Here is a 23911-nt window from a genome sequence, read left to right on the forward strand (position 1 = left end):
ATTGGGCAAGTATTTGGTGACCCTCTTGAACTAAGAGTCGTAGTCATTTGATGTTCGACTTGCTGTACTACTTTCAAGGAACTTTTTGTGATATTGTTGATAAAATAATATCCATTTTTCACACAATCAACCGCAACCCTAGAGGTAAGAGATGACATGAGACCTATATAGTGAGTTAAATATGACTAGCATCCTTCTACCAAATAGAAAGCAAGCACAAAGGGCAACAAAAGATTTCCATCAAGCAGTGGACCCTAAACATTGGTGCTGCCAGCCAGGGTAGTTCCTGCATATCACAAAAAAGCACAAAGGCATAGTTAAGCATAAAGAAGGGTACCCTCCAAAGGATAGCTCCATTGCACCAAATACCAACCACTTTTTTGTGTTGGCATCTTGCCTAATGCAATAATAGTAAGGAGACATCAGTAGGACTAGAACTTGATAAAGCATGGCTCTGTGCTGAACATAAATCAAACTCGAACACCAAATTAAACAGGAGATTAGAACTTTTGGTAACAATCATTTACTTTATTTTACTTTATGTGTCATCCTTTGATCAACTTTCCCTGGACAGCTCAAGAAACCTACCAGTAAAATATCAAACTACCAATCAGGACTGCACAATTGTCATTTCATGTTTGATAACCCAGCTCTTTCTATTTCCAGTGAAGTTCTTTTCGTCATGTTTGTCATTTTCATCTTTTCTGGTCACCTCTCGCTCTCTCTACACCTTTTAGGGGTGCACTCCGTGAAAAACCCTAGATTGTGTTAGGGAGCACAGATTTCAGGCCTTTTATGTGAACTTGGTCAGAACATAGTACAGTTTTGTAATGCAATTTGTGTTGTTCTATCCCATATGAAACAGAGTAGGAATAAACAATCCGCCAGTGATTACATTATAGATTAATAAAAGACGACAAAACATTTGCTTTCGTAAACTACTCTATTCTTTTATTCTTTCTAATTGAATCAAATGTGACATAATAAATTCCATGAGAACTCTATTAAACCTCAAGGTAAACTAATGGGTGCTAGCAAAACCAGCATACAATCAACATCTCAACACATCTGAAATCTCATTTTACAAATCAGAGGGAACTAAAATATCAATGTCCTCACTGGGCTTCTCCAGTGCAATGCTCTCAAAAAATTCCTACTTCAGTAGCATAAAAAATGATGATAGGCATTGGAAGTAATTTGTATCTGCTGTAAACGGACTTTGAATCTTTGGGCCATTTAGGCTCCCAGAGGCTTTTAATCGAGCTAGGGGGGCTTTACCATTGTTTTGAAGCACTAGGGAAGCTTCTTTCCTTGATTTTAAAGGAAAAAAGAACAAAGTTCTGCTCTCAAAGGCATTAAATGGAGGCACAACACATGAAATGCTAATAAAATGATAAATGGAGAAATGATTACTTAAGGCTTAGCAGGCGAAAAAGCAGAAACATATATCATTATGAAAGCATAAAATGCAGGAGACAAGCCACAACACTTCATAAAACTTCATAAAGCTTCCCTATGTTGGAAAACTATATACATTTTTAAAACGACAGACAAGTTTCATTCGGCACAGAAGAAGAAGCACCTGGGCAGCAATAAAAAGCAGCAATTCTAGCAGTAGCAGGATAGAGAACAGCAACTTGAAAACTCTGAAACTCGACAAACACTTCTGCATGCATCAGAAGAAGCTCAAGGAGATTGAGGCCAATCAAATCCAGCGTTATCAAAATCCAAACCATCATAGAACCTCAGTTCTACATCCTCCATGCTTTGGTTATCATCCCAAACACCGTCGGAGAGATCATCATCATAGTCATCCATGTCACCAGCCACAAAGTCCCAGGCCAAGTAGCCAGAAGAACCAGAGTAATCAGAGCAATTGTCCCAGCCATTCGTCTCATAGCAATCCACAACAAGGGGACCTACCACCTTCAACCGAGGAAATCTCTTGATGAACTTGTCATCCAGTTTAACATTCCAACACCCTCGCACATCCAACAGCTCCAGCTCTTTGCAGTTTGTGAGTATGTTAAGCACACCCTCGGTGCTGATGAGAAGGTAAGCCATCTCAAGGTACTTAAGCTTCAGCATTGTGGATGCAATGGCAAGGGCCTCGTCATCTTGACAAACCTTGTCAATTACCTCTAATGGGTGCATGAGTCTCCGCAAGCCTGTGAGAAACTTACATTGTTTTCCAATTGCTTCGAGAGCACGAGCTCCAATATTTCTACAATTGCTCACATCCAGGAATGTTATGCTTGAGAACCTCCCAGCAACCTCTTCCACTATTGAATCGCTTATTTCACTTCTTGGCAACCGCAAAGTCTGAAGAGATTTGGCACTTGCAACCAAAAGCAGTAGAAGATAAAACCCATATTCCCAAATTCATAGTTAAGCAATATTACCAATACAATATAACAAACGATCAGATAGGTCCATTCAAAATGCTACTACATAAGCAGCTAGCAACTTAAATAATAAAGAAATAAATTCGGGCTTTAGCCTTGAATACTCAAGTGGATATAATGAATGGGGCTCAATGAACTTTTTAAAGATTTATACAGATTAAAATTTGAAAAATCTTCACAGTAACAGACACATAAATTTTCCTCCAGGGAGAGAATGACAATGTGGCATAAAAAGATTTATGAAAAAATAAATATACTGGGTTTGTTAGAAAAACCCGGGATTGTGCGTTGAGTAATTGAATATTTTGTACAATAAAATATAGAACTCAAAATTTTTCTGAAATTTCAGTGGAGGCATAGAAGAATAATGCAATTGTTTTAAAAAAACAATGCTAAATTACTATTAAACCTTAGGATTTTTCTAAAATTCCAGCAGTGGCACGGTTGAATGTGGGTCCACTAAACCTCCACCTTAGTTGCAAAAAATTAATTATTGTGGAACTCCCTGGCTGACCAACAATTTGCTTCATAAAATGTATCTAGTCATATTAATCTGCATCCATTCAAGGAAAGGCAAGACTCAAATCACTAAATCCAAAAACCTAGAAATCAATTAAATGCTTTGAAATGGAAGCAGATAAGCAATTCAGCCTGTTGTGATATTCGGATTCCTAATGGGGTGAATTGTTAGGAGACTTGAAACCTTTCGGTAAAAGGGCGAATGAGAGTCAATTGATAGAGCAATTAGGAAGCAGTATTATTTGACATACTGGTCTGCAATGAAGGAAAAACTCTGATCATTAAGGAGGCCTGAAACGCAGAGCTTGCGAAGCGAACCACAGCTTCTTCCAATCAGGATTTGAAGCATTTTGTCACGATTCTCAGGCTGGCAGTATCGGCTCCATTCCTCAATGTCAATCTCCTGCCAGCAGTAAGGTCCCTTCACTACCTTCTCCCAGGATTTGCAAACTATAGGGATTACAGTTAGCGTCTCCTGGAGGGAAAGATTTCTGAATATCAGCCCAAGTGCATCTGGAATCAGTTCGTCCCAACGCCGGAGCTCGCACCCCTCCTCCATTAATTTTCGTACCTGCTCATAAAAACAAAAAGGAAAGAAAACAATCATTAAAGATAAAGAGCAAAACATAAAGCAGAGCCAAGATAGATCCCAAGAAGCTGGAAGCTGGAATTCGAGGTAACAATGGTCCCTCTTCTCCATAAATTCAACTTTAAATGGAGATCGGTTGAGCAATTTGAGAACCCATTCTTACCTTCATTCTAATCATTACAAGAAAATTAGGAACAGAGAAAAAACAAAAAGAGGCAAATCCATGTATTGCAATCGCTAAACAAGGGTAGAAAGACACTGGACTGAGACGGAGATCTGACTGCAACCAAGTATTAGAGCTCAACAAAATTAAAAGAAGCAACAAGCTAAATAAAAGAATAAAAAAGTTAACGAAAACAGAAACAGATAAAGGAATCAATTGAACACAATCTGCAGCTTACAAAAATAATACCCAGGAAAAGGAGGCAACTTTAAAGACCAAACATTTCTCACCATTCCTCAGACCAAACAAGCCGAAGCCTCCATGAGAAAGAACAGTAAGAGAACTAGTGCCCAAGCACACCAGCGATGCTGATAAGGAGTCAATAACTCAAAGAGCAAACACACTGGTAAATGAAACTGCTGGGATCAGCCATACCCAGATGAGGAAAATGCTCAAAGAAAGCTCTTCTTCGAGGAAAAGAGGAGAAGCAGAAGAGAAAAGTTGAGAATTTTATTACACAAAGGGCAGAGAAGAAAAATGCCCAGAACAAGCAATCATCAATAAAATCATAAGACAATCATTTTGCGCGAAAAGATTGTGAAAACAGGCACCTTCTTCTCAGTTCACCAGTACCACTCAAATGTAGGAGGGGAAGTACAGAGAATTAACAGAAAAGAAAAGAAAAGAAAGGAAAAGGATTACCGACTCTGGGTGTTCTTGGATCTGCAAAGACGCCGGTTTCTCCGCCTGAGATGAAGGGGCATAGAGAGAGAGAGAGAGAGAGAGAGAGAGGAGGCTGTGAGAGGGAGAGAGGGGCATGGGTCTACATTTATCCTAGTAGAGTACAGAGAAAACAAAAGAAAAGACGAGAGAAGCAACAAGACACCGCAATAGCCACCGAGGGAAGATGTTAAAAAGTGAAACGTAGAAGACAAGTAAAATAGTAATTGGAGTCGAAAAAGCTCAGAAGAAAATTATACAGTGGGAGTTTTACTGCGGAAAATAAACTCACTGCACACCCCCCATGTGCTGTTCAATAGCTCAGACAGCTTGGGAATTGTATGTATGCACTTTTCTCTTTTGGGGTTTGAAGTGATTTTTGAGAAATGCAAAACCAACAAACGACGTCGTATCATGGTGTTTGGAATGGAAACGACCTCGTTTGGAGTTCTGAATGGCATCTTCTACCAGCTAACCTGCAGGTTTTTGTCTTCAATGCTTTTAAAGATGCAGTTAATGAGACAGAAGCCCAATACCTGTAATCCAGACTTCATTCACAATAATTTATATTAAAATTGAATTTTGCTTCTTTCAAATAAGGTCACACAATCTCCTTATATTGAATCGCTTGTATCATGTGAATGTACTTTGAATGGGGTTGGGTGGAGTGATGAGATCTCTCTCTCTCTCTCTCTTTAATTTATTTGATCAAATTGTATGTATTTTATACGTACAATTTGGGACGAATTTAAATAAAAAAAATTAATTTGTTTTCATTTAATTAAATTGCACATATATTTTTTGACTTAAATTAATAGGGCACGAAATATGATATGTTACAAATTCTAGATATCTAGTCGAAAACTAACATATTAAATCGTCAAGGAGAGTGACGTGTCTTGGACTTCCTCTACTCCGACATATCAATATGTGCGAGTCATCTTAATTACTTTTTGCTTCTCGGTCAAAATACATGTACCAATTGTCAATATTGAAGGCGACAAAATTGATAGTTCATGACTTGCCGATTTAAATCTAAGCTACACTGATATGTTTTTATGTAGCCGAAAACTAACACATTAAATCGTCAACGGGGGTGATGTGTCTTGGACCCAATGACAATTCTAGATATTTGGATACACTCAATGAAAATTCTAGATATCTAGTCGAAAATTAACACATTAAATCGTCAACGAGGGTGGTGTCTTGGACTTCCTCTACTCCGACATATAAATATATGAGACTCTCTCTTAATTACCTTTTGTGTCTCAGTCAAACTACATGTACCAATTGTCAATATTGGGAGCGACAAAACAGATAGTTCATGACTTGCCGATTTAAATTGAATTTAAATCTAAGCTACAATGATATGTTTATAATTAAGTCAACCCAAGTCCAATCCATTTATTTAGCCAAAAACTAACACATTAAATCATCAACGGGGGTGATGTGTCTTGGACTTTGACAATTCTAGATATCTAGTCGAAAACTAACACATTAAATCGTCAACGGGGGTGATGTGTCTTAGACTTCCTTTGCTCCGACATATATATATATGTAGGACTCACTCTTGATTGCCTTTTCCGTCTTAGTCAAAATACATGTACCAGTTGTCAATATTGGGGGCGACAAAACAGATAGTTCATGATATGTTTATGATTAGGTCAATTCAAATCCAATCTATTTATTTAATGGGTTAAGCGGGTTTGAGTTGGGTACCTAATGGGTTACCTCTTTAAATTATAGGTGGTATTTTTTAAGTTTTAACTCATATTTATTGAAATATTAAAGAGAAAAATAATAAATAGCCCAAAAAAGTATTATTTTTAAAATTTTAACTGATATTTTGAAATATTAATGAAGATGAGTGTAGGTTTATATTTTATACACCCATTTGTAAATGGGTCAATTCAAACCCAAGTTGTTTAACTATAATTCATTAATAATAGAAGTCAAATCTGATCTTGTAAACGTCTTTTGTCGCTTCTAATCAATATGTCAAAGCAATAATAATTTGAGATCACCATTCTTGTCGTTACCGGAGTTATTTATGACTGCTTAAAATTTCTTGTTTGGGTGTGCTTTACGATTTTAACCAATCCCAATGGCCGAATGGGATCAATTATTGATGGAGGTGTGAGACTTGATGCATTCAAGCCACTCAAAAGACAATTCTAGATGGTTTGGTTGAAAACCGACACGTCAAGTCGTCAATGTGGGTGGTGTGTCTTGAACTTCTTCTATTCCGACATATAAATATGTGGGACCCACTCTTGGTTACGTTTTGTATCTTAGTCAAAATGCATACCCCAAATGTCAATATTGGTTGCGGCAACACAAGTAGTTTGTGACCTTCCCGTTTAAATTGAGTTTACATTTAAGCTATATTGACGTATTTATAATTAGGTCAACCCAAACCTAACCCATTCATTTAATGGGTTAAGCCGGTTTGGATTGGGTTACCCAATGGTTACTTGTTTAATGGTGGTGTTTTTTAAGTTTTAATTCATATTTGTTGATATATTTAAAAGAAAAATAATAAATAGCCCAAATAAATACTATTTTTTAAAAAATTTAACTTGAATTTTTTGAAGTATTAAAGAGAAAAAAAAAAAAAAAAGAATAGGCACCTTTTTAACTCTTATTGTCGAAATATTTTAAAAAATTAAAATAATGATATTATATATTTATGAATGTGTATCCATTTAAAATCTATTAATAAATGAAGCAAATGTGGATTTATAGTTTATACATCCATTTGTAAATGGATCAATCCGAACCTAACTCATTTAACTCACATATCCATTAATGATATAAGCCAAATCTGAACCTATTGGCCTATTTTGTCGCCTTTAATCAATATATTAGACTAATAACAATGTGAGATCACCATTTGTGTCATTAAAGTGATCTATGACCACTTAAAATTTCTTATTTGGGCGTGCTTTATGATTCTAACCAATCACAATAACCAGATGGGATCAATTATTGATGGAAGCATAAGACTTGATGTCATTCCTACTAGGGATATAAAATTGTGCTCAAAGATAATTCTGAGATGGTCTGGTCAAAATTGACATGTCAAGTCATGAATGCGGTGAAGTGTCTTAGACTTTTTTCTATTCTAACATATAATTATGTGAGACTTACTCTTAGTTACCTTTTGCATCTTGATCAAAATACATCTCCTAAATGTCAATATTAGGGGCAATAACATAGATAGTTTGTAACCTATTGATTTAAATTAAGTTTAGATTTAAGCTATAGTGACTTGTTTATAATCAGGTCTACCCAAATCTAATTCATTTATTTAATAGGTTAAGTCAGTTTGGGTTAGGTACCCAACGGTTACTTGTTTAGCTTATTGGTGCTGTTTTTTTAAATTTTAACTCATATTTATTAAAAATGTCAAAGAGAAAAATAATGAATAGCCCAAAAAAGTACTATTTTTAAAATTTTAAGTCCCATTTTTTTGAAATATTAAAGAGAGAGAGAGAGAGAAATAAAATAGACACCTTTTTAATTGAAATATTAAAAACATAAAATAACAATATTATATATTTATTTACGTGTATCCATTTATAACCTATTAATTAATGAAGCGAGTTTGACTTTATATTCTATAGATCCATTTGTAAATGGGTATATTTGAACCTAACTCATTTAACTCAGTAATGATATAAGCCAAATCCTATCATATTGACCTCTTTTGTCGCCTCTAATCAATATGTCAGAGTAATAATAGTTTGAAATCATCGTTCATATCGTTAATGGAGTGATGTATGAGAATTTAAAATATCTTATTTGGGCATGCTTTATGATTTTAATCAATTCCAATAGTCAAACGGGATGGTCATAACCCTCACAATAAGTTATTCTTAAAAGTATTGCCCTAATAGGTAAAAAAAAAAAAAAGCAGATCGCATCCACGATTTCCTGTAGCCCCACAATCCAACAGCCCACGGTCAGCCGAAGGTCTCGCACCGCCGAATCGTCCCCCGGCACTGAGTCGAGCCTCAGGAGCAGGGCCATCGGCGACTCATTGATCCTCAATCTCTCGTGATCGTCACCACAGATAGTGTCGATGGTCTCCTAGCGCCGGATCAGGCGCTCTAGCCGCATGGCTTCGGAATAGGTGGCAGCGATCGTCCTGACGTGGGTTCGGACGACGTGGGAGCGATAGTAGGACTATATCTTGAGCCCCTCTTTGTCTCTGAACGTCAGAATCCCCTTCTCCAACAGAGCATCTTATAGGATGGTGCGGCGTTCATGAGTGATTGAGAGCCTACGTTGCCGGACTCGAACAGAGACAGCCTCTGGCAAAATGTGCCCTAGCTTAAGCAAAGCATCCCAAACCAACTCTTCAAATTGAAACTCGTTGCCCCTCAGACACTCTGCCCCCTCAAAGTCGTTGTGCCTCCCAGTGCCACCACTGCGTTCTCCCCTCTCCGTCACCGCTTTTCCCTGGTAAGCGAACGCCCAGACTCAAGGTTTTTGGTTTCCGAGGAGACGCATGAGGGGTAGCATAGAACAACTATTTGTGACAAAACTATAAGCCGTCGTCGTCGAGGACAGATCACGGAAATTGCACGCCGTCACTACTCAAGGAGTCTCCAAACAATGCAGGTCAGCCTCTTTTCCAATTAGAAAAGTTTAACTTTAATCTCAATATATTGCAATCCAGTGTCCTCCCCCGCCGATGGCCGCACCATTGGCGAGGAATGCCGTCCAGGTTAGTTCCGGGGTGTAGTCATATGCACAAGTTGTGAGTAAAAAAGTGGAGATGCCTACGTTCAAAATTCCTATGATATTGCTCGTTTATATCAATAGGGAATTGAGATTTATTTTCTCAGAAGCAGAGATGGTTAAGGCTGAGGAAGAATTTCGTTTTGCATTAGTAATGAAAATTTTGAGGAATCGGCCATCTATTGATAAAATTCGGCTATCGATTGTAAAAATGTGGGGTTTGACGGAAATTCCAACGATCAGTGTTATGGATGGTTATCACGTGTTAATTCACATGAAAAACGAACGTGACTTTCTGCATGGTTAGGCAAGGGAAGGTAGAACTATGGAAGGCAATTCTTTTTTGCTGTTCAAGTGGACAAAGGATTTTGATACCAAAAAAGAATCTTCATTGGCTCCTCAATGGATTTTCTTACTGAGGTTATCAATGCATCTTTACCGAACGGATTTTCTTCAAATAATAGTGACTCATTTTGGTCATTATCTTGGAACTGATAATGCAACGATCAATCGTACGAGAGCATAGGGGGCACATATTTGTGTGGAAGTTTACCTAACAATGGAGCCGATAAAGGAATTTTCTCTTGTTTTATCTCTGAAACAATGTATTTGGCAAGAGGCCAAATATGGAAAGATGAGTTTTTTCTGCTCTAATTGTTGCAGGCAAGGACATACCTTGATTGTTTGTAGGGTGGGAGAGAAGTGAAAGGAGGATGAAAAATATAAAGAAAAAAAGATGTGGAAACCAAAAACTAATGACGGTGTAATAGAAACTGATACCGACGTGGATAAAGGGGCAAAGAAGGTGGTGCAAGAAGTAAGACCCAGTAATGTGCATATGACGAAGCAAATCAATGATAGAGGCCCTGAAATAGCGGAAATTCTTGTGGTTCAAGGAAAAGGGGATCATGCAAGGCAAAACTCTGATATACAGCAGAGAGGATTGGAAAAAAATGGGAATGAAGGTTCAACAGAGAGTAATGAAGGGGAGTGTAAGGAAGTCGAGTGTGATGATAATCCTCGAGTTTCAAATGATGAACCTATATCTCAAGAGGAAGTGGATCATATGGATAGTTTTAAACTGACTAAAGGTGGGGACCAAGGTTTGCATCAAGAGGAATTGACTCGCGGTTATTCGTACGAGAGGGAGAAAGGTGAAATATCATTTTTAAAGGGAAAAGAAAAAATGTATGAGTCTGATACAGGGTAGGGATGGATTTTCGTGAAAAATTATGTGAGAAAATCTCAGCGGGTTCTCATCTAACAACATAAATTAAATTTATGACTGATACAATTCTTTTCTGGAATATTAGGGGGTTGGGCAAGTCTAGAGGCTGGTTAAAGAAGTTAATTAAAAAGTTTAATGTTGGGTTGTTTGCTATTTCAGAACCTTTCGCGGCTGAGGAGCAGATGGTAATGTTGGGTAATTTTCTGAATTATCACCATTATGTATCTAATGAAAATCAGCGCGGTAAATTGTGGCTGTTTTGGAAGGATATAAATGCCTTTGAGGTGATTTCAATCATGACTCAGAAGATTTTTGGGTGATTTTTTAAGGACGAACAAAGAATTTTGGTGAGTTTTGTGTTTGCCAAATGTTCTTATGTTAAAAGAAGAGAGTTATGGCGGCAACTGGAGGAGTGCCAAACAGATTTTCCTTGGTTGGTCCTGGGTGATTTTAATGTTATTTGAATGGATACCGAAAGAATTGGTGGAAATCCAAGACCACTGTTACCTATGATGGAGTTTAATGACAGCTTACGTCATTGTGGTCTCTTTGATTTATCAAACACAGGCTCACGAATGTCGTGGTGCAATGGCCATGAATGAGTAGCTCGTAGTTGGGTTAAGCTTGATCATGTTCTTATTAATAATGTTTTTTCCAACCTATATGGTTTGGCTCAATTCAAATATCTGAGCCGAAAATCCTCAGATCATAGCCCTATGGTGGTGTATACAAATATGTCTTTCTCTCGGTATGACCCTACCCTATTTCGGTTCTTGAATATGTGGTGCTCGCATGATATACTTTTGTCGCGCGTTAAAGATGCCTAGATCATGTATGACTCGGCCTCGGGTCTTTTGAAACTTGCTATTCTCTTTAAGAGAACTAAAGTTGCATTACGTGAATGGAATAAAAATGTCTTTGGGAGAGTGGGAGAAAATTTAAAAGCTCTTGAAGAAAGGATGGAATATCTAAAAAATCAGCTGCAAGCAGGTTTTTCTAAGGACGTCGAAGCTGATTACTTGACTACTAAGTTGGAGATTCAAGTGTGGGAGAATATGGAAGCATCTCGCCTAGGACAAATTGAGAAAAAAAAATGATTGATTGAGGGGGATCAAAACTCTAAATTCTTCCATTCAGTTATCAATCGAAGTGGAATAAGAGTCAAATGTATGGTTCTGAATGACGGGAGGATATTGGAGGGTGCGGAAGCAATTTATAATAAAGCAGTTATTTTTTTCCAGAATTTTCTTTCAGAGTCTTCAGCGGTTGAACCATGCGATCTCTCCAAGTTAATTCAAACGCAAATTTCAGATGTTGATAATAATTTTCTCTACGCTGAACCGATAGAAGAAGAAGTTAAAAGAGCGGTGTTCTCTATTCCTAAAGAAAGCAGTCCGGGATCGGATGGATTTGGCTCTAAATTTTATAAATCTTGCTGGGACATTGTAAAGAAAGATTTCTTGGATGTGGCAATGGATTTTTTTCAAGGCACTACTCCTTCCAAAGGTGGATAATCCTTCTAACTTTGATAAATTCTGGTCTATTAGTTTATGCTCTGTGGCTTATAAAATTCTTTCCAAGATTATTGTTTTTAGACTAACCAAGGTTGTTGATAAGTTGGTCTCGCATGAACAAGGCATTTTTATTCCTGGGTGTAGTATTTTTGAAAATATTACACTTGCTTAAGAAATGGTTCAGTCTTTGCACAAAAAAATGGCTGACGGCAATGTGATGGTAAAACTCGATATGGCTAAGGCTTATGACAAAGTGAATTGGAATTTTCTTCTAGAGGTTCTTAAGGCTTTTGGTTTCTTTGAGAAGTTCTGTAAGCTCATAAAAAAATGTGTGGAGTCCCCATGGTTTTCTGTCTTGATGAACGGAACCTCTAAAGGGTTTTTTTCAATCTATGAGAGGCTTGCGGCAATGGGATCCACTCTCTCCTTATTTATTCATCATAATGGAGGAGGTTTTGACAATGTTGCTTAAGAAAAGCCATGAGACTGATCGGATTGGTCAATTTAATCATCCGATTGGGGCCCCATTGGTTTTGCATTTGCTATATGTGGATGATATTCTTATTTTTGCGAATGGTGGGAAGAGGTCTATTAGAAATTTAGTTTACGCTCTAGAAATGTATGAGAAGTGGTCGGGTCAAAAAATCAGTAAGATAAAGTCAGCGTTATTCCTTTCGAAATACATCACTCCTGCTCGAAAGCGTAGTTTATTGAGAATCATGGGTTTCATAGAAGGTAAATTTCCAGTTACATATTTGGGTGCGCCTTTGGTGTTTGGAAAATTGTCTTCCAAGACATTGGAGCCTCTTATGGAGAAGATTAGATAGAAAATTGTAGGATGGAAATCTAAGTTGCTCTCGCAAAGTGGAAGATCGATTTTATTAAGACATGAGTTGTCTAGCATGTCTATTCATTTGATGTCTGTTATTAAGGTTTCGTAGGTCACATATTCTCGCATTAACTCTCTTCTTTCTATTTTTTTTATGGGTAGAGGTGAAAGATAAAAGGAATATTCATTGGCACTTTTGGGGGAAAAATTGTAAACCTACCTCGAAAGGGGGTCTGGGCCTAAGAGATCTTAAGGAAGTTCAAAAATCTCTTCTCATGAAATTTGCCTTCAAATTGCTCACCTCTAACAATCTGTGGGCAGGTTTTTTCAGGGCTAAATATTTCAGAAATGATCATTTATTAATAAGGAAGGGGAGACCAAATGACTCAGTTCTGGAAATCAATTATGACCACCATTCCAGAAGTTATGGATAATGTTAAAATTTTGGTAAGAGGTGGGAACTCTTCTTTTTTATTCGATAGATGGCTGTCATCAAGTCTATTATCTGTGAGCACTGAGGATATTTTGAACAAGAAACAGTGTATTAAGGATTTGCTGGCTGAATAATAATTGGAACTCTGATTTAGTACTGGAATTGGTTGGTGCGGATAAAACAATGGAAATTTTGCACTAGGTGCCGGTTGGTAAAAGTGGGCAGGATATTTTTTTCTAGAAGCCTGCCCCGGAAGGTAATTTTTCTACAAAAATGGCTTGGGAGGCAGTGAGGAGTAGAAGTGATAATTTTGTGTGGAATGACTGGTTTTGGCATTCTTTATTTCCCAGAAGAACCTCAATGTGTTTATGGAGAGCCTAATTTAGATACCTAGCTATAGATAATAGAATTCAGACCAAAGGAATATCGATGGCTTCGGCTTGTGATTGCTGCGTTCAGAGAAGTCAGGAAAACATTGATCATATTCTTTATTTAGGTGAGGTGGCTCTAGAGGTTTGGCATCGGGCTAGTGTGGCGTTGGGGATTCCTTTCCAATGATCCCTTCCCTAGAAAAACAAAATGGCAAATTGGTTCCACTATGCTCAAAAATCATCTATTAAAGGTATTTTAATCGGGCTGATTTCGTGTTTAATTATGTGGTGCCTCTAGAATCGAAGAAGTAAAGCGAGAATGGAAGGACTTTATCAAAGTGCAGATTAAATGTGGAGAAGTGTTCGATCCTGGCTTAGTTTTATTGCTGAGAGCACCAATTCTTTTCAAAAATTGAAGAAGTCGAACATTAAGATTTTGAATGAGTTTCAAATTAAGCATCAGGGAGTTTGCGACAGGCCTGATAGGGTGGATAAAACTTAATTGTGATGGAAGTTGTAGGGACAATTCGGGTATTTCGGGAGGTGGAGGAATTATTCGGAATTGCCATGGCATGGTAAAAGTAGTTTTTTCAAGTTATTTTGGAAATAGTACGAATAATAGTGCGGAATTAAAAGCAATCAGGGAAGGAGTTCGTTTGTGCAAATGTTTGCATTATTTTAATGTCATTATTGAAAGTGAGTCGCAAAATGTAGTTGATTGGCTTTGAAAAGGTAGATGTACTTTGTGGTATCTTTGGGATTTTTGGGAGGAGCTCATGGTGGAGCTAGAAGGAGTGAATGTCATGGTGATGCATCAATGTAAGGAAGGCAATAGTGCGGCTGATTTTCTTACTAAAGAAGGAGAAATGGGAAACAGTGTAATCTACGAATAACAACACCTTCTACCACGTTATCTGAAAGGTATTCTTCGGATGGATTGGTAGGGTCTCGTTTCCGTTCGTCGTTAGTTCAACTCCAGAGTTTCGTTTGGTGTATTTTGATTTGATTTTGGTTGTGTTTGTGTTTTTATCTTCTTTGTTAGTTATGTTTAGTTTTGTTGTCCTAATTTGGTTGGTTGCTGGTGTTGTTTTTTTTTTTTTTTTTAGGGTTTTTCTGTAATCTTCCTTTTGCTTATTATGTAACCACGGTATTCCTCCGCCAAAAGTGAGGGTATATTAATAAATAAATGGAGGTACCGCCCTCTTTTAGTAAAAAAAAATTCAAATGGGATAATTTATTGATAGAAGCATAAGACTTGATATTATCCATGCTAGGGGTTTAAAATTTTTCAAATATTTTTATTATTGTTTAAAATTCATTAAAGAAATAGAATAGTTAAAAAAGAATTTAGTTTAAAACTAATCCATACTGTCGTAGCATCTCGGAGGGCTGACCCTAGGAAATGGGTAAGATCGAATCTCTAAATCACTTCGATTGAGTGGTGAACTCGATATTGGGATATGAAGCTTGGTGAAATATATAGGATTGCGAAATGGGTTACTTTAAAAAAATATAGGAGTCACCACTAACTTATTTATTAAAGGTGCGGTTAGAATACTTATTTAATATACCACTAGTTTATTGGTCATCTAAGTCCAAGGAAGCTATCAGTCAATAGTCTGGGTCACTAGGTTTGGATTTAAGAGTAAGGTTATACAAAAGGAAGGTATTAGTACCCCTTCAAACCCATCTAGCAGATGGTACCTCATTAGCTTTGGATTACTTTCAAAATTGACCGATCAAGACCTCAATTTATACCACGTTATTTGAAAAGTATTCTTTGGATGGATAGGTGGGATCTTGTTTCTGTTCGTCTGTAGTTCATCTCTAGAGTGTTTATGTTCTTATCTTCTTTGTTTGTTATGTTTAATTTTGTTGACCTAGTTTGGTTGGTTGCTGGTGTTGGTTTTTTTGGGAGGGTTTTTCTATACTCTCCCTTTTGTTTTATCTTGTAACCATGGTATTCCTCCGCCAAAAGTGAGGGTATATTAATAAATAAATGGAGGTGTGGCCCTCTTTTCTTTAAAAAAAAAAAAAAAAAAACCTCAATTTATATGTACAATTTGGGATGAATTTAAATAAAAAAAAAAGTTATTTTTTCTTATTTAATATGTCTGTAAGTACGATGGGCCCGCCACATCCTGGTCCGGACTTCTAGGTGGACGTTCACACTCTACTGAAAGCCATATCGACTATCCATCTCCCACCCCCTTGTGGGGTGGTTAGCACTATTCTGATCATAAACATCTGATCTATAAGCTACGGTACTGAGCCACTGAACTGAACTAAACTAACATCCTGGTTATGATAACATATAATACATAATCATATATAACATCATTACGGTCTCGTTCCGAATATATCATAATTACGACCTCGTGCCGAACATAACTTAAATTACGGCCTCATGCCGAACATAACATAATTACAGTCTCGTGCCGAATATATCATAATTACTGAGAAAGCCCCTAAAATATTTGCATATAAAATAACTGCTTTAGTTTATTCCCTTACCTGGCTACTGAGAAAACCCCTAAAATATCCTAACCTGACCCCCGTAGGATTTCCTGATCAATACCCTGAAACTGAAAATTCTCAGTATTAAACCTCAGTATTTTCATGCGTACATCATTTCCTATAACTATCGCAATACCAAATTTAGCTTAAAAAGTCTTACCTCAACTTAGGGATGATTTCCAACTTCGTTTTTCCAACGATCCGCTCCCGAAAACTCGTAGAGAACTTCGCCAGGAGCGTCGTGGTGACTTCGGATTGTCGATCCGACGTATATTTGGCCTAAAAATGATGAGAGAGAGAGAGAGAGAGAGAAAGGGTCGAAGGGGAGAGAGAGAGGGCGAAGATTGCTTAAGAATGAAGATAAAAATTGAAATTTTGATATATATATATATATATATATATATATATGTAGGGTCAGATTCGTAGACGAAACACGTCACCTCGTCGACGAGTCCTTCATTAATTTCGTCGACGAGACCCTGTATTAGTCGACGAAATTCAAAGCAGCCAAAACCCCACTCGGTATTTTCTCGTCGACAAATCCCTATATTCATCAATGAATTTTCTTCTGCACTCGTCGACGAACCCCTGTATTCATTGATGAATCTAGGCAATCTTTTGAAATCATTTTTATCCCCCAAATGCAATGTCATCGACGAAGTCTACAGCCTCCTTTTGTTTCTGTTTCTATTTCTCTCCCTCTTAATTATTCAAATTCCATTTTTATTCGGGTTGTCACAGCTAGTATCATGCTAGTTTAGTTATAGCTCACCACTCTCAAGAAGGGCTTAGATTCCATCGCTGAATACTACCGTCGTGCAAAACTACTTCAGGACTCCCTTGCCATGGCTAATAAAATTATTTCATCGTCTGACTTCATCACCTTTCTCCTGGCTAGTTTGGGCTCGGATTATGACTCTCTAGTTACGTCCATCTCCACTCGTGTGGATCCTATCCAGATTAAATCATCAGAGCTCCACCCTTACACCCTCCCCTGAGTTCTCTGCTAACTCCACTCAGACAAAATCTAAGTCTAGCTTCTCTCGTGGTTGTGGCTTCCACATGTCTAGGGCAACTTTAGAGGTCGTGGTGGTCGTGGCAAGCGTGGTGGTCATCACTTCTCCTCCTCCCCTATCCCTCACTCATCCAATCGTCCTACATGTCAGGTGTGTCATAAGAATGGCCGTACTACTCTCACTTGCTACCACAGATTTAACTTTAACTACCAGTCCACCCTCTCTCTTGGCACATCTTACTTCTGGCCCACATCTTCAACAACCTACTCCCCCTCCTGCTGATCCCAACTGGTATCCCAACTCTCTGGCTACCCATCACTTCACCCATAACTTCTCCAATCTATCCCTTAACTCATCTAAATACAAAGGGGATGAACAGGTTCGTGTCGATGATGGCTCTTCTCTTCCGATTCACCATGTTGGCAGCTCCACCATCTCATCTTCAAATGGTAGTATACATCTCTCCAAAATCTATCATGTTCCTTTAATTTCTAAAAATTTAATTTCTGTTCAAAAATTATGTGAAGATAACTCTGTCTATTTTGAGTTTTACTCTTCCTTTTTCTGTGTGAAGGATTCCCATACCCAAAAAGTTCTCCTTTGCGGTCCTACTAAGGATGGCATGTTTGTGTTTCCCTCATCTTCACCTCAAGCTCATGTTGGTGAGCGTGTCTCTCCCTCTCAATGGCATGCTTAGCTAGGCCACCCTTCCATGCAACTAGTCCATCGAATAATCTCTCAAATGTCTCTGCCTACCACTTCCTCGTCATCCTTGGGTTTATGTCCTTCATGCCACAAGGCCAAACTACATGAGCTTCCATGTGGCCGATCGACTCATCGCTCACCTGCTCCTCTTTCTCTTATTTTCTCCAATGTTTGGGGCCCTGCACCGTTACTCTTTCGTGGTGGTTTTCGTTATTATGTGTCATTTGTTGATGACTACAGCCGATTTACTTGGATTTTTTTCGTTAAAATGTAATTCTGATGTCGTTTCAACTTTTCTATTTTTAAAACGCCATGTAGAGACCCTCTTTAATACAAAAATTCGTTCATTACAATCTGATTGGGGTGGTGAATTTTGAATGTTTAATACTGTGTTAAAATCATTTGGCATTTCACATCGCATTCCATGTCCTTATGCTCACTCACAAAATGGTTCAGTTGAATGGAAACATAGACACATTGTGGAAATCGGTCTTGCTCTTCTTGCTCATTCATCCCTACCTCACTCTTATTGGTCTGATGCATTTGTTACTTTTGTCTTTTAAATTAATCGCCTACCCACTCTCATCTTACATAACAAATCCCTATTTGAGGCATTATTTCATCACAAACTTGACTACACGTTTTTAAAAGTTTTGTCTATGCTGGCCTAATCTGAGGCCATATAATCATCACAAAATGACCTTCAGATCTCTTCCATGTGTCTTTCTTGGATATAGCTCTTCTGTGTTTTCATGTTCCTACTGCCTGCATGTACATCTCTCGGGGATCTGTGTTTTCATGTTCCTACTGCCTGCATGTACATCTCTCGGGATGTTCTATTTGATGAAACTATTTTCCCATTCTCTGCTTCCCGCTCAAGTGACTTTCCGCCATCCACGACCCAACCCAATCCATCTACCATTTTCTTTCCCCTTGCTTCTTTGCTTCGGCCCATTAACCCTTTGTCCTCTGCCTACTCATTCTCTCGGCCCAGCCCACCTATATCCTCTATTGCAACTTGGCCTCCAACCCGCTCCCCCCCTCTTGGCTCCCAGGCCCTAATTACCTCTGCTACACCCAACCCCTCTCCTCACCCTAGCCTATCCACTCCAGTTTCTAGGGCCTCCCTCGATCCCCTTTCTTCTTCATCCTCTTCGCCACCTCCTTCTCTTTCCTACCCTCCAATCCCCTCCTCTTTGATCCTTCCTATCCAAACCAGAGCCAAAGCCAACAAGTCTTGCCCTAAACTCCAAACTGATGGCACCGTTTTATGGCCTCCGCCTTGCGCCCATACCTCTTTGGTTGTTGTTCCAGAGGAGCCAACCTCTGTTACTCAAGCCTCCCGGTTTCCTGAATGGCGGCAAGCGATGTAGCTAGAGTTTGATGCACTCATGTCCACCAATACCTGGTCGCTGGTTCCTCCTTCCTCCAATTAGAATTTTGTTGGATGTCGATGGATCTTTAAGACCGAGCATCTGTCCAATGATTCCATCGAGCGTCGTAAGGCACGCCTGGTTGCTAAAGGTTACAGTCATCTTGTAGGTTTTGATTACACTAAAACATTTAGTCCTGTAGTCAAGCCTACTACTATCAAGTTGGTTCTCTCAATCGTTGTTTCTTCTTGTTGGCCGATTCATCAGTTGGACGTTCAAAATGCCTTTTTACATGGTACTCTTGATGAGCATGTCTTTATGACTCAATCACCTGGGTTCATACATCCTCAATTCCCTCACTATGTCTGTAAACTCAATTAGGCTCTATATGGTCTCAAACAAGCTCCCCGTGCCTGGTATGCATGACTCAGCTCTCGTTTGCTGGAATTGGGGTTTACTATTTCAAAATCAGATGCCTCTTTATTTATTTATCGTCATCAACCACTCACTGTGTACTTCCTAGTCTGTGTTGATGATATTGTGATTACTAGCTGCAATTAGAGTGTGATTTCTCACTTCATCTCTGTTCTGAGCACTGATTTTCCATTGAAGGATCTGGGGGACTTACATTATTTTCTAGGTCTTGAATGTCATCATAACTCTGCTGGTCTCATGCTTTCTCAACGCAAATATATTTTATATTTTCTTAAAAATACGAACATGCTTAACTGCAAGCCGGTCAACACCCCTATGTCTTCATCCACAAAATTATCTGCTTTTGACCCCACTCATGTACCTAATTCCACATTATCTCGTAGTGTGGTGGGGAGTCTACAACACGTACTCTTCACCAGGCCAGACCTCGCATTTTCTATCAATCGTGTTTGTCAATACATGCATGCTCCATGTGTTTCACATTGATAGAGTGTTAAGCACATTTTACGCTACTTAAAGCATACTCTTCATTATGGCTTATTTCTGCAATCTTCTACACCCTCATCTCTAGCTGCCTACTCCAATGCCGACTAGGCAGGGTGTCCCGACGACATAAAGTCCACATGTGGTTATTGTGTATTTTATGGACGCAACTTAGTATCATGGAGCTCCAAGAAGTAATCTACTATCACTAGGTCCAGTATAGAGGCAGAATACAAGGCTCTTGCTCATGGAACTTGTGAATTACTGTGGTTACAATCTCTCTTATCTGAATTGGGTATTTTCTCATCCTTACCTCCAATACTCTATTGTGATAACTTGGGTGCGGCTTACCTCTCTATGAATCCTGTGATGCATTCTCGCACCAAACATGTGGATGTTGACTATCACTTTGGCCGTGATTGGATTCAGGCCAAAGCTCTTCAGGTTTCATTTCTCTTAAGTAAGGATCAACTAGCTGATATTTTCGCAAAGCCTTTATCATCTTCCAGATTTGCTTCTCTCAGATCGAGCCTCGCTATTCTTCCAGACCTACTTGGCTCGCCAGGGCATATCAGCAATACCCAACAATCTCCTGCTTGAGAATATTATTTTCTGTTTTCAAAAGAATATTTTTTTGATTCCTTTTTATTCTCTTTTTCTATTAGTTTGTTGCCGGGGAATATTTCTGCTTTGCTGCCTTGTATATATACAGGTGTGCGATGACTGTTCATGCATGGAAAAATAATACAATACTATTTTGGTTTATCTTCTTCTTCGCTGTTGTTTCTCCTGTTCTTCCTTTTGTCTATCAAACTACAATTCATTAATTAATAATATAAGCCAAATTTGATCCTGTAAACATCTTTTGTCGCCTCTAATTAATATGTGAAAGCAATAATAATTTGAGATCACCATTCTTGTCGTTAACGAAGTTATTTATGACTGCTTAAAATTTCTCGTTTGGGCGTGCTTTATGATTTTAACCAATCCCAATGGCCGAATGGGATCAATTATTGATGAAGGCATGAGACTTGATGCATTCAAGCCAAAGATATAAAGTTGCACTCAAAAGACAATTCACGATGGTTTGGTCGAAAACCGACACGTGAAGTCGTCAATATGAGTGATGTGTCTTGAACTTCTTCAATTCCGACATATAAATATGTGGGACCCACTTTTAGTTACCTTTTGTATCTTAGTCAAAATACATACCCCAAATGTCAATATTAATTATGCGCAGCAACACAGGTAATTTGTGACCTGCCTGTTTAAATTGAGTTTAGATTTAAGCTATATTGACGTATTTATAATCAGATCAATCCAAATCTAACCCATTTGTTTAATAGGTTAAGCCGGTTTGGATTGGGTACCCAATGGTTACATAATTAACCCATAGGTGGTATTTTTTAAGTTTTAATTCATATTTATTGAAATATTAAAAAGAAAAATAATAAATAGCACAAATAAGTACTATTTTAAAAAAAAATTTAACTTGTATTTTTTGAAATATTAAAGAGAGAGAGGGAGAGAAAAAAAAGGAATAGGCACCTTTTTAACTCTTATAGTCGAAATATTTAAAAAAATAAAAATAATGATATTATATATTTATTAATGTGTATCCATTTAAAATCTATTAATTAATGAAGCGAATGTGGATTTATAGTTTATACATCCATTTGAAAATGGGTCAATCCAAACCGAACTCATTTAGCTCCCATATCCATTATTGATATAAGCCAACTCCGGCCCAGTTGACCTGTTTTGTCGCCTTTAATCAATATATTAGCGCAATAACAATGTGAGATCACCATTCTTGTCATTAAAGTGATCTATGACCACTTAAAAAATTTCTTATGTGGACGTGCTTTATGATTTTAACCAATATCAATAACCAAATGGGATCAATAATTGATGGAAGCATAAGACTTGATGTCATTCCTGCTAGGGATATAAATTGTGCTCAAAGACAATTTTGGATGGTCTGTCGAAAATCGACATGTCAAGTCGTGAACGTGGTGATGTGTCTTAGACCTTTTTTCTATTCTAACATATAAATTTGTGAGACTTACTCTTAGTTGCCTTTTGCATCTTGATCAAAATACATGTCATAAATGTCAATATTAGGGGCAACTGTAAGGACCCAAATCCGAGTGAGTTCCTACATATAAATTTTTAAGCTGATGTAAATAAATCTAAATTATTTTTATTACCAGAGTGTTAATTAGTTTTATTACAAATATATGTCTCAACTATTAAAATGTAAATTTCTAAAATTCTAAAATATGCAAACATATTCTAAATTGTATTATGTTAATTTTTTTTTATTTTACCCTACTCTTTCAATTCCCACCCATGTACTTACTACGCTAGATTTCTAGTACACTCTTCAAAATGATCTGAAATGTAAATTAATGATTGGGGTGAGACGATGCTCAGAAGTAAATAAGATTATTATTAGTGTGTGACCAAAATGAGTTTTCATAATATTTTAATTTCTAAAAATAATATTTAATACTATAACTTCAAAACTGCTTTAAAAATAAATATAAATTTAAAATTTTCTATATAAAACTTTTATTATCATCTATAGTAGGAAAATTTTATAATCATATATTATAATTATTAAACTGAACTTTTTAACCTTTAAAGCTATAATTATAATACTCAATCATGCATATATATTTTTCCTTATTAAATCATTATTTAGGCACAAAAATGCCCCCGTTCACATAAACATATACTTTTCATTCAATTCATTAATAGTTCTGTATACGTAATTAAATATGTATATACACGTACTGTAAAAAAATCACCCTTAGATTTGTTAATCATAAGTCATGTTTATCCCCATGACTGAGTTGTGCGGTCCGAAAATTAGACTTAGCTAGTTGGCTGGTCAAACTAAATCAACGTACATCATTATTGAGTGAGATTTTCCCTATTAAACCCTGATCCGACTCAGGTGTGCACTCAGGAGAAATCCACTATCATATAAAACCACTCTGTAAACAGTGTGGGTGCACTCTGATTTGTTTAAATTTTAAGCTGCAGAACTGAGCATTCGTAATTTTCTGTATTGTTTGAGCTATAAGGGGTTTTAAAAATATTTTTATTATATAATTTCTATAATTAAAACAATATTATGAAAATCTCATTTTTACTCATATTTTCGTGAAATACGTAACATAAAAAAAAAATCAACTCATGTAATCTTTATTCATATTTTCGTAAAATATGCAATGTATAAATAAACTCATGCCACATGATATTCGTGTTAAAAATATTTTCTTGAATAGAAATTAATGATGTAAAATACTCGAAGGGTTTAGAATATTTCTTAACTCAAAAATAAATGCAAGTATTTTAAAGATAAAACTAGTATAATTAAATACGCGTAAAAATAAACTCAAGAGAATTTTATGAAACTAACTAACATAATCGAAATTTACTTACAAATAAACTCAGATATGAATTTTAAATAAAAATTTAACATAATCAAATTTACTTACTTCTTACTTAACCTTGTGCTACAATCACAACGAATATCTTTAAAAAAAATGAGATTGGAAAGAGTGGGTGAGTGAGAATTTTAATTATAATAAAAATTCTCCCTCCACCACTAATTCTTTCACTCACTAATCCTTCTCTTCTTTTGGAAATTTTTTTTGTGAAAAATGAATGTTAAGAGCTTCCTATTTATAGGAAAATTGTGGGAAAGAAAATTGAATTTGTAAAAGTATAGGGAGATTGGTGAAATTATAATTTTTTAAAATTAAGGAATGAGCATGGATGAGTTAGGTATGGGCTAGGTATGGGATGAGGATGAAAGTCATGTGGGAGAAATGAAAGTGTTTGCCGATACTTC

At 37.1% G+C, this 23911-nt stretch overlaps 1 protein-coding gene across 3 annotated transcripts; it reads right to left on the reverse strand.

The window, feature by feature from the left end:
* Positions 1–1420: 1420 nt before the first annotated feature.
* Positions 1421–4821, reverse strand: LOC131159588 (F-box protein FBW2). 3 transcript variants are annotated; one of them, XM_058114617.1, is made up of 3 exons: positions 4379–4821; positions 3176–3495; positions 1421–2338 (listed from the first exon to the last, which is right to left on the reverse strand). In XM_058114617.1, exons 1-3 carry the CDS (start codon positions 4493–4495, stop codon positions 1687–1689), a joined length of 1089 nt encoding a protein of 362 aa, XP_057970600.1. In that variant the 5' UTR covers positions 4496–4821; the 3' UTR covers positions 1421–1686. The 3 variants fall into 3 exon arrangements, with proteins under 3 accessions (XP_057970600.1, XP_057970601.1, XP_057970602.1); XM_058114618.1 differs by having other exon boundaries at positions 3967–4821; XM_058114619.1 differs by having other exon boundaries at positions 4383–4514.
* Between the last annotated feature and the right edge of the window lie 19090 nt (positions 4822–23911).

Source organism: Malania oleifera, chromosome 7 (genome assembly GCF_029873635.1).
Source record: "Malania oleifera isolate guangnan ecotype guangnan chromosome 7, ASM2987363v1, whole genome shotgun sequence".
NCBI lineage: Eukaryota > Viridiplantae > Streptophyta > Magnoliopsida > Santalales > Ximeniaceae > Malania > Malania oleifera.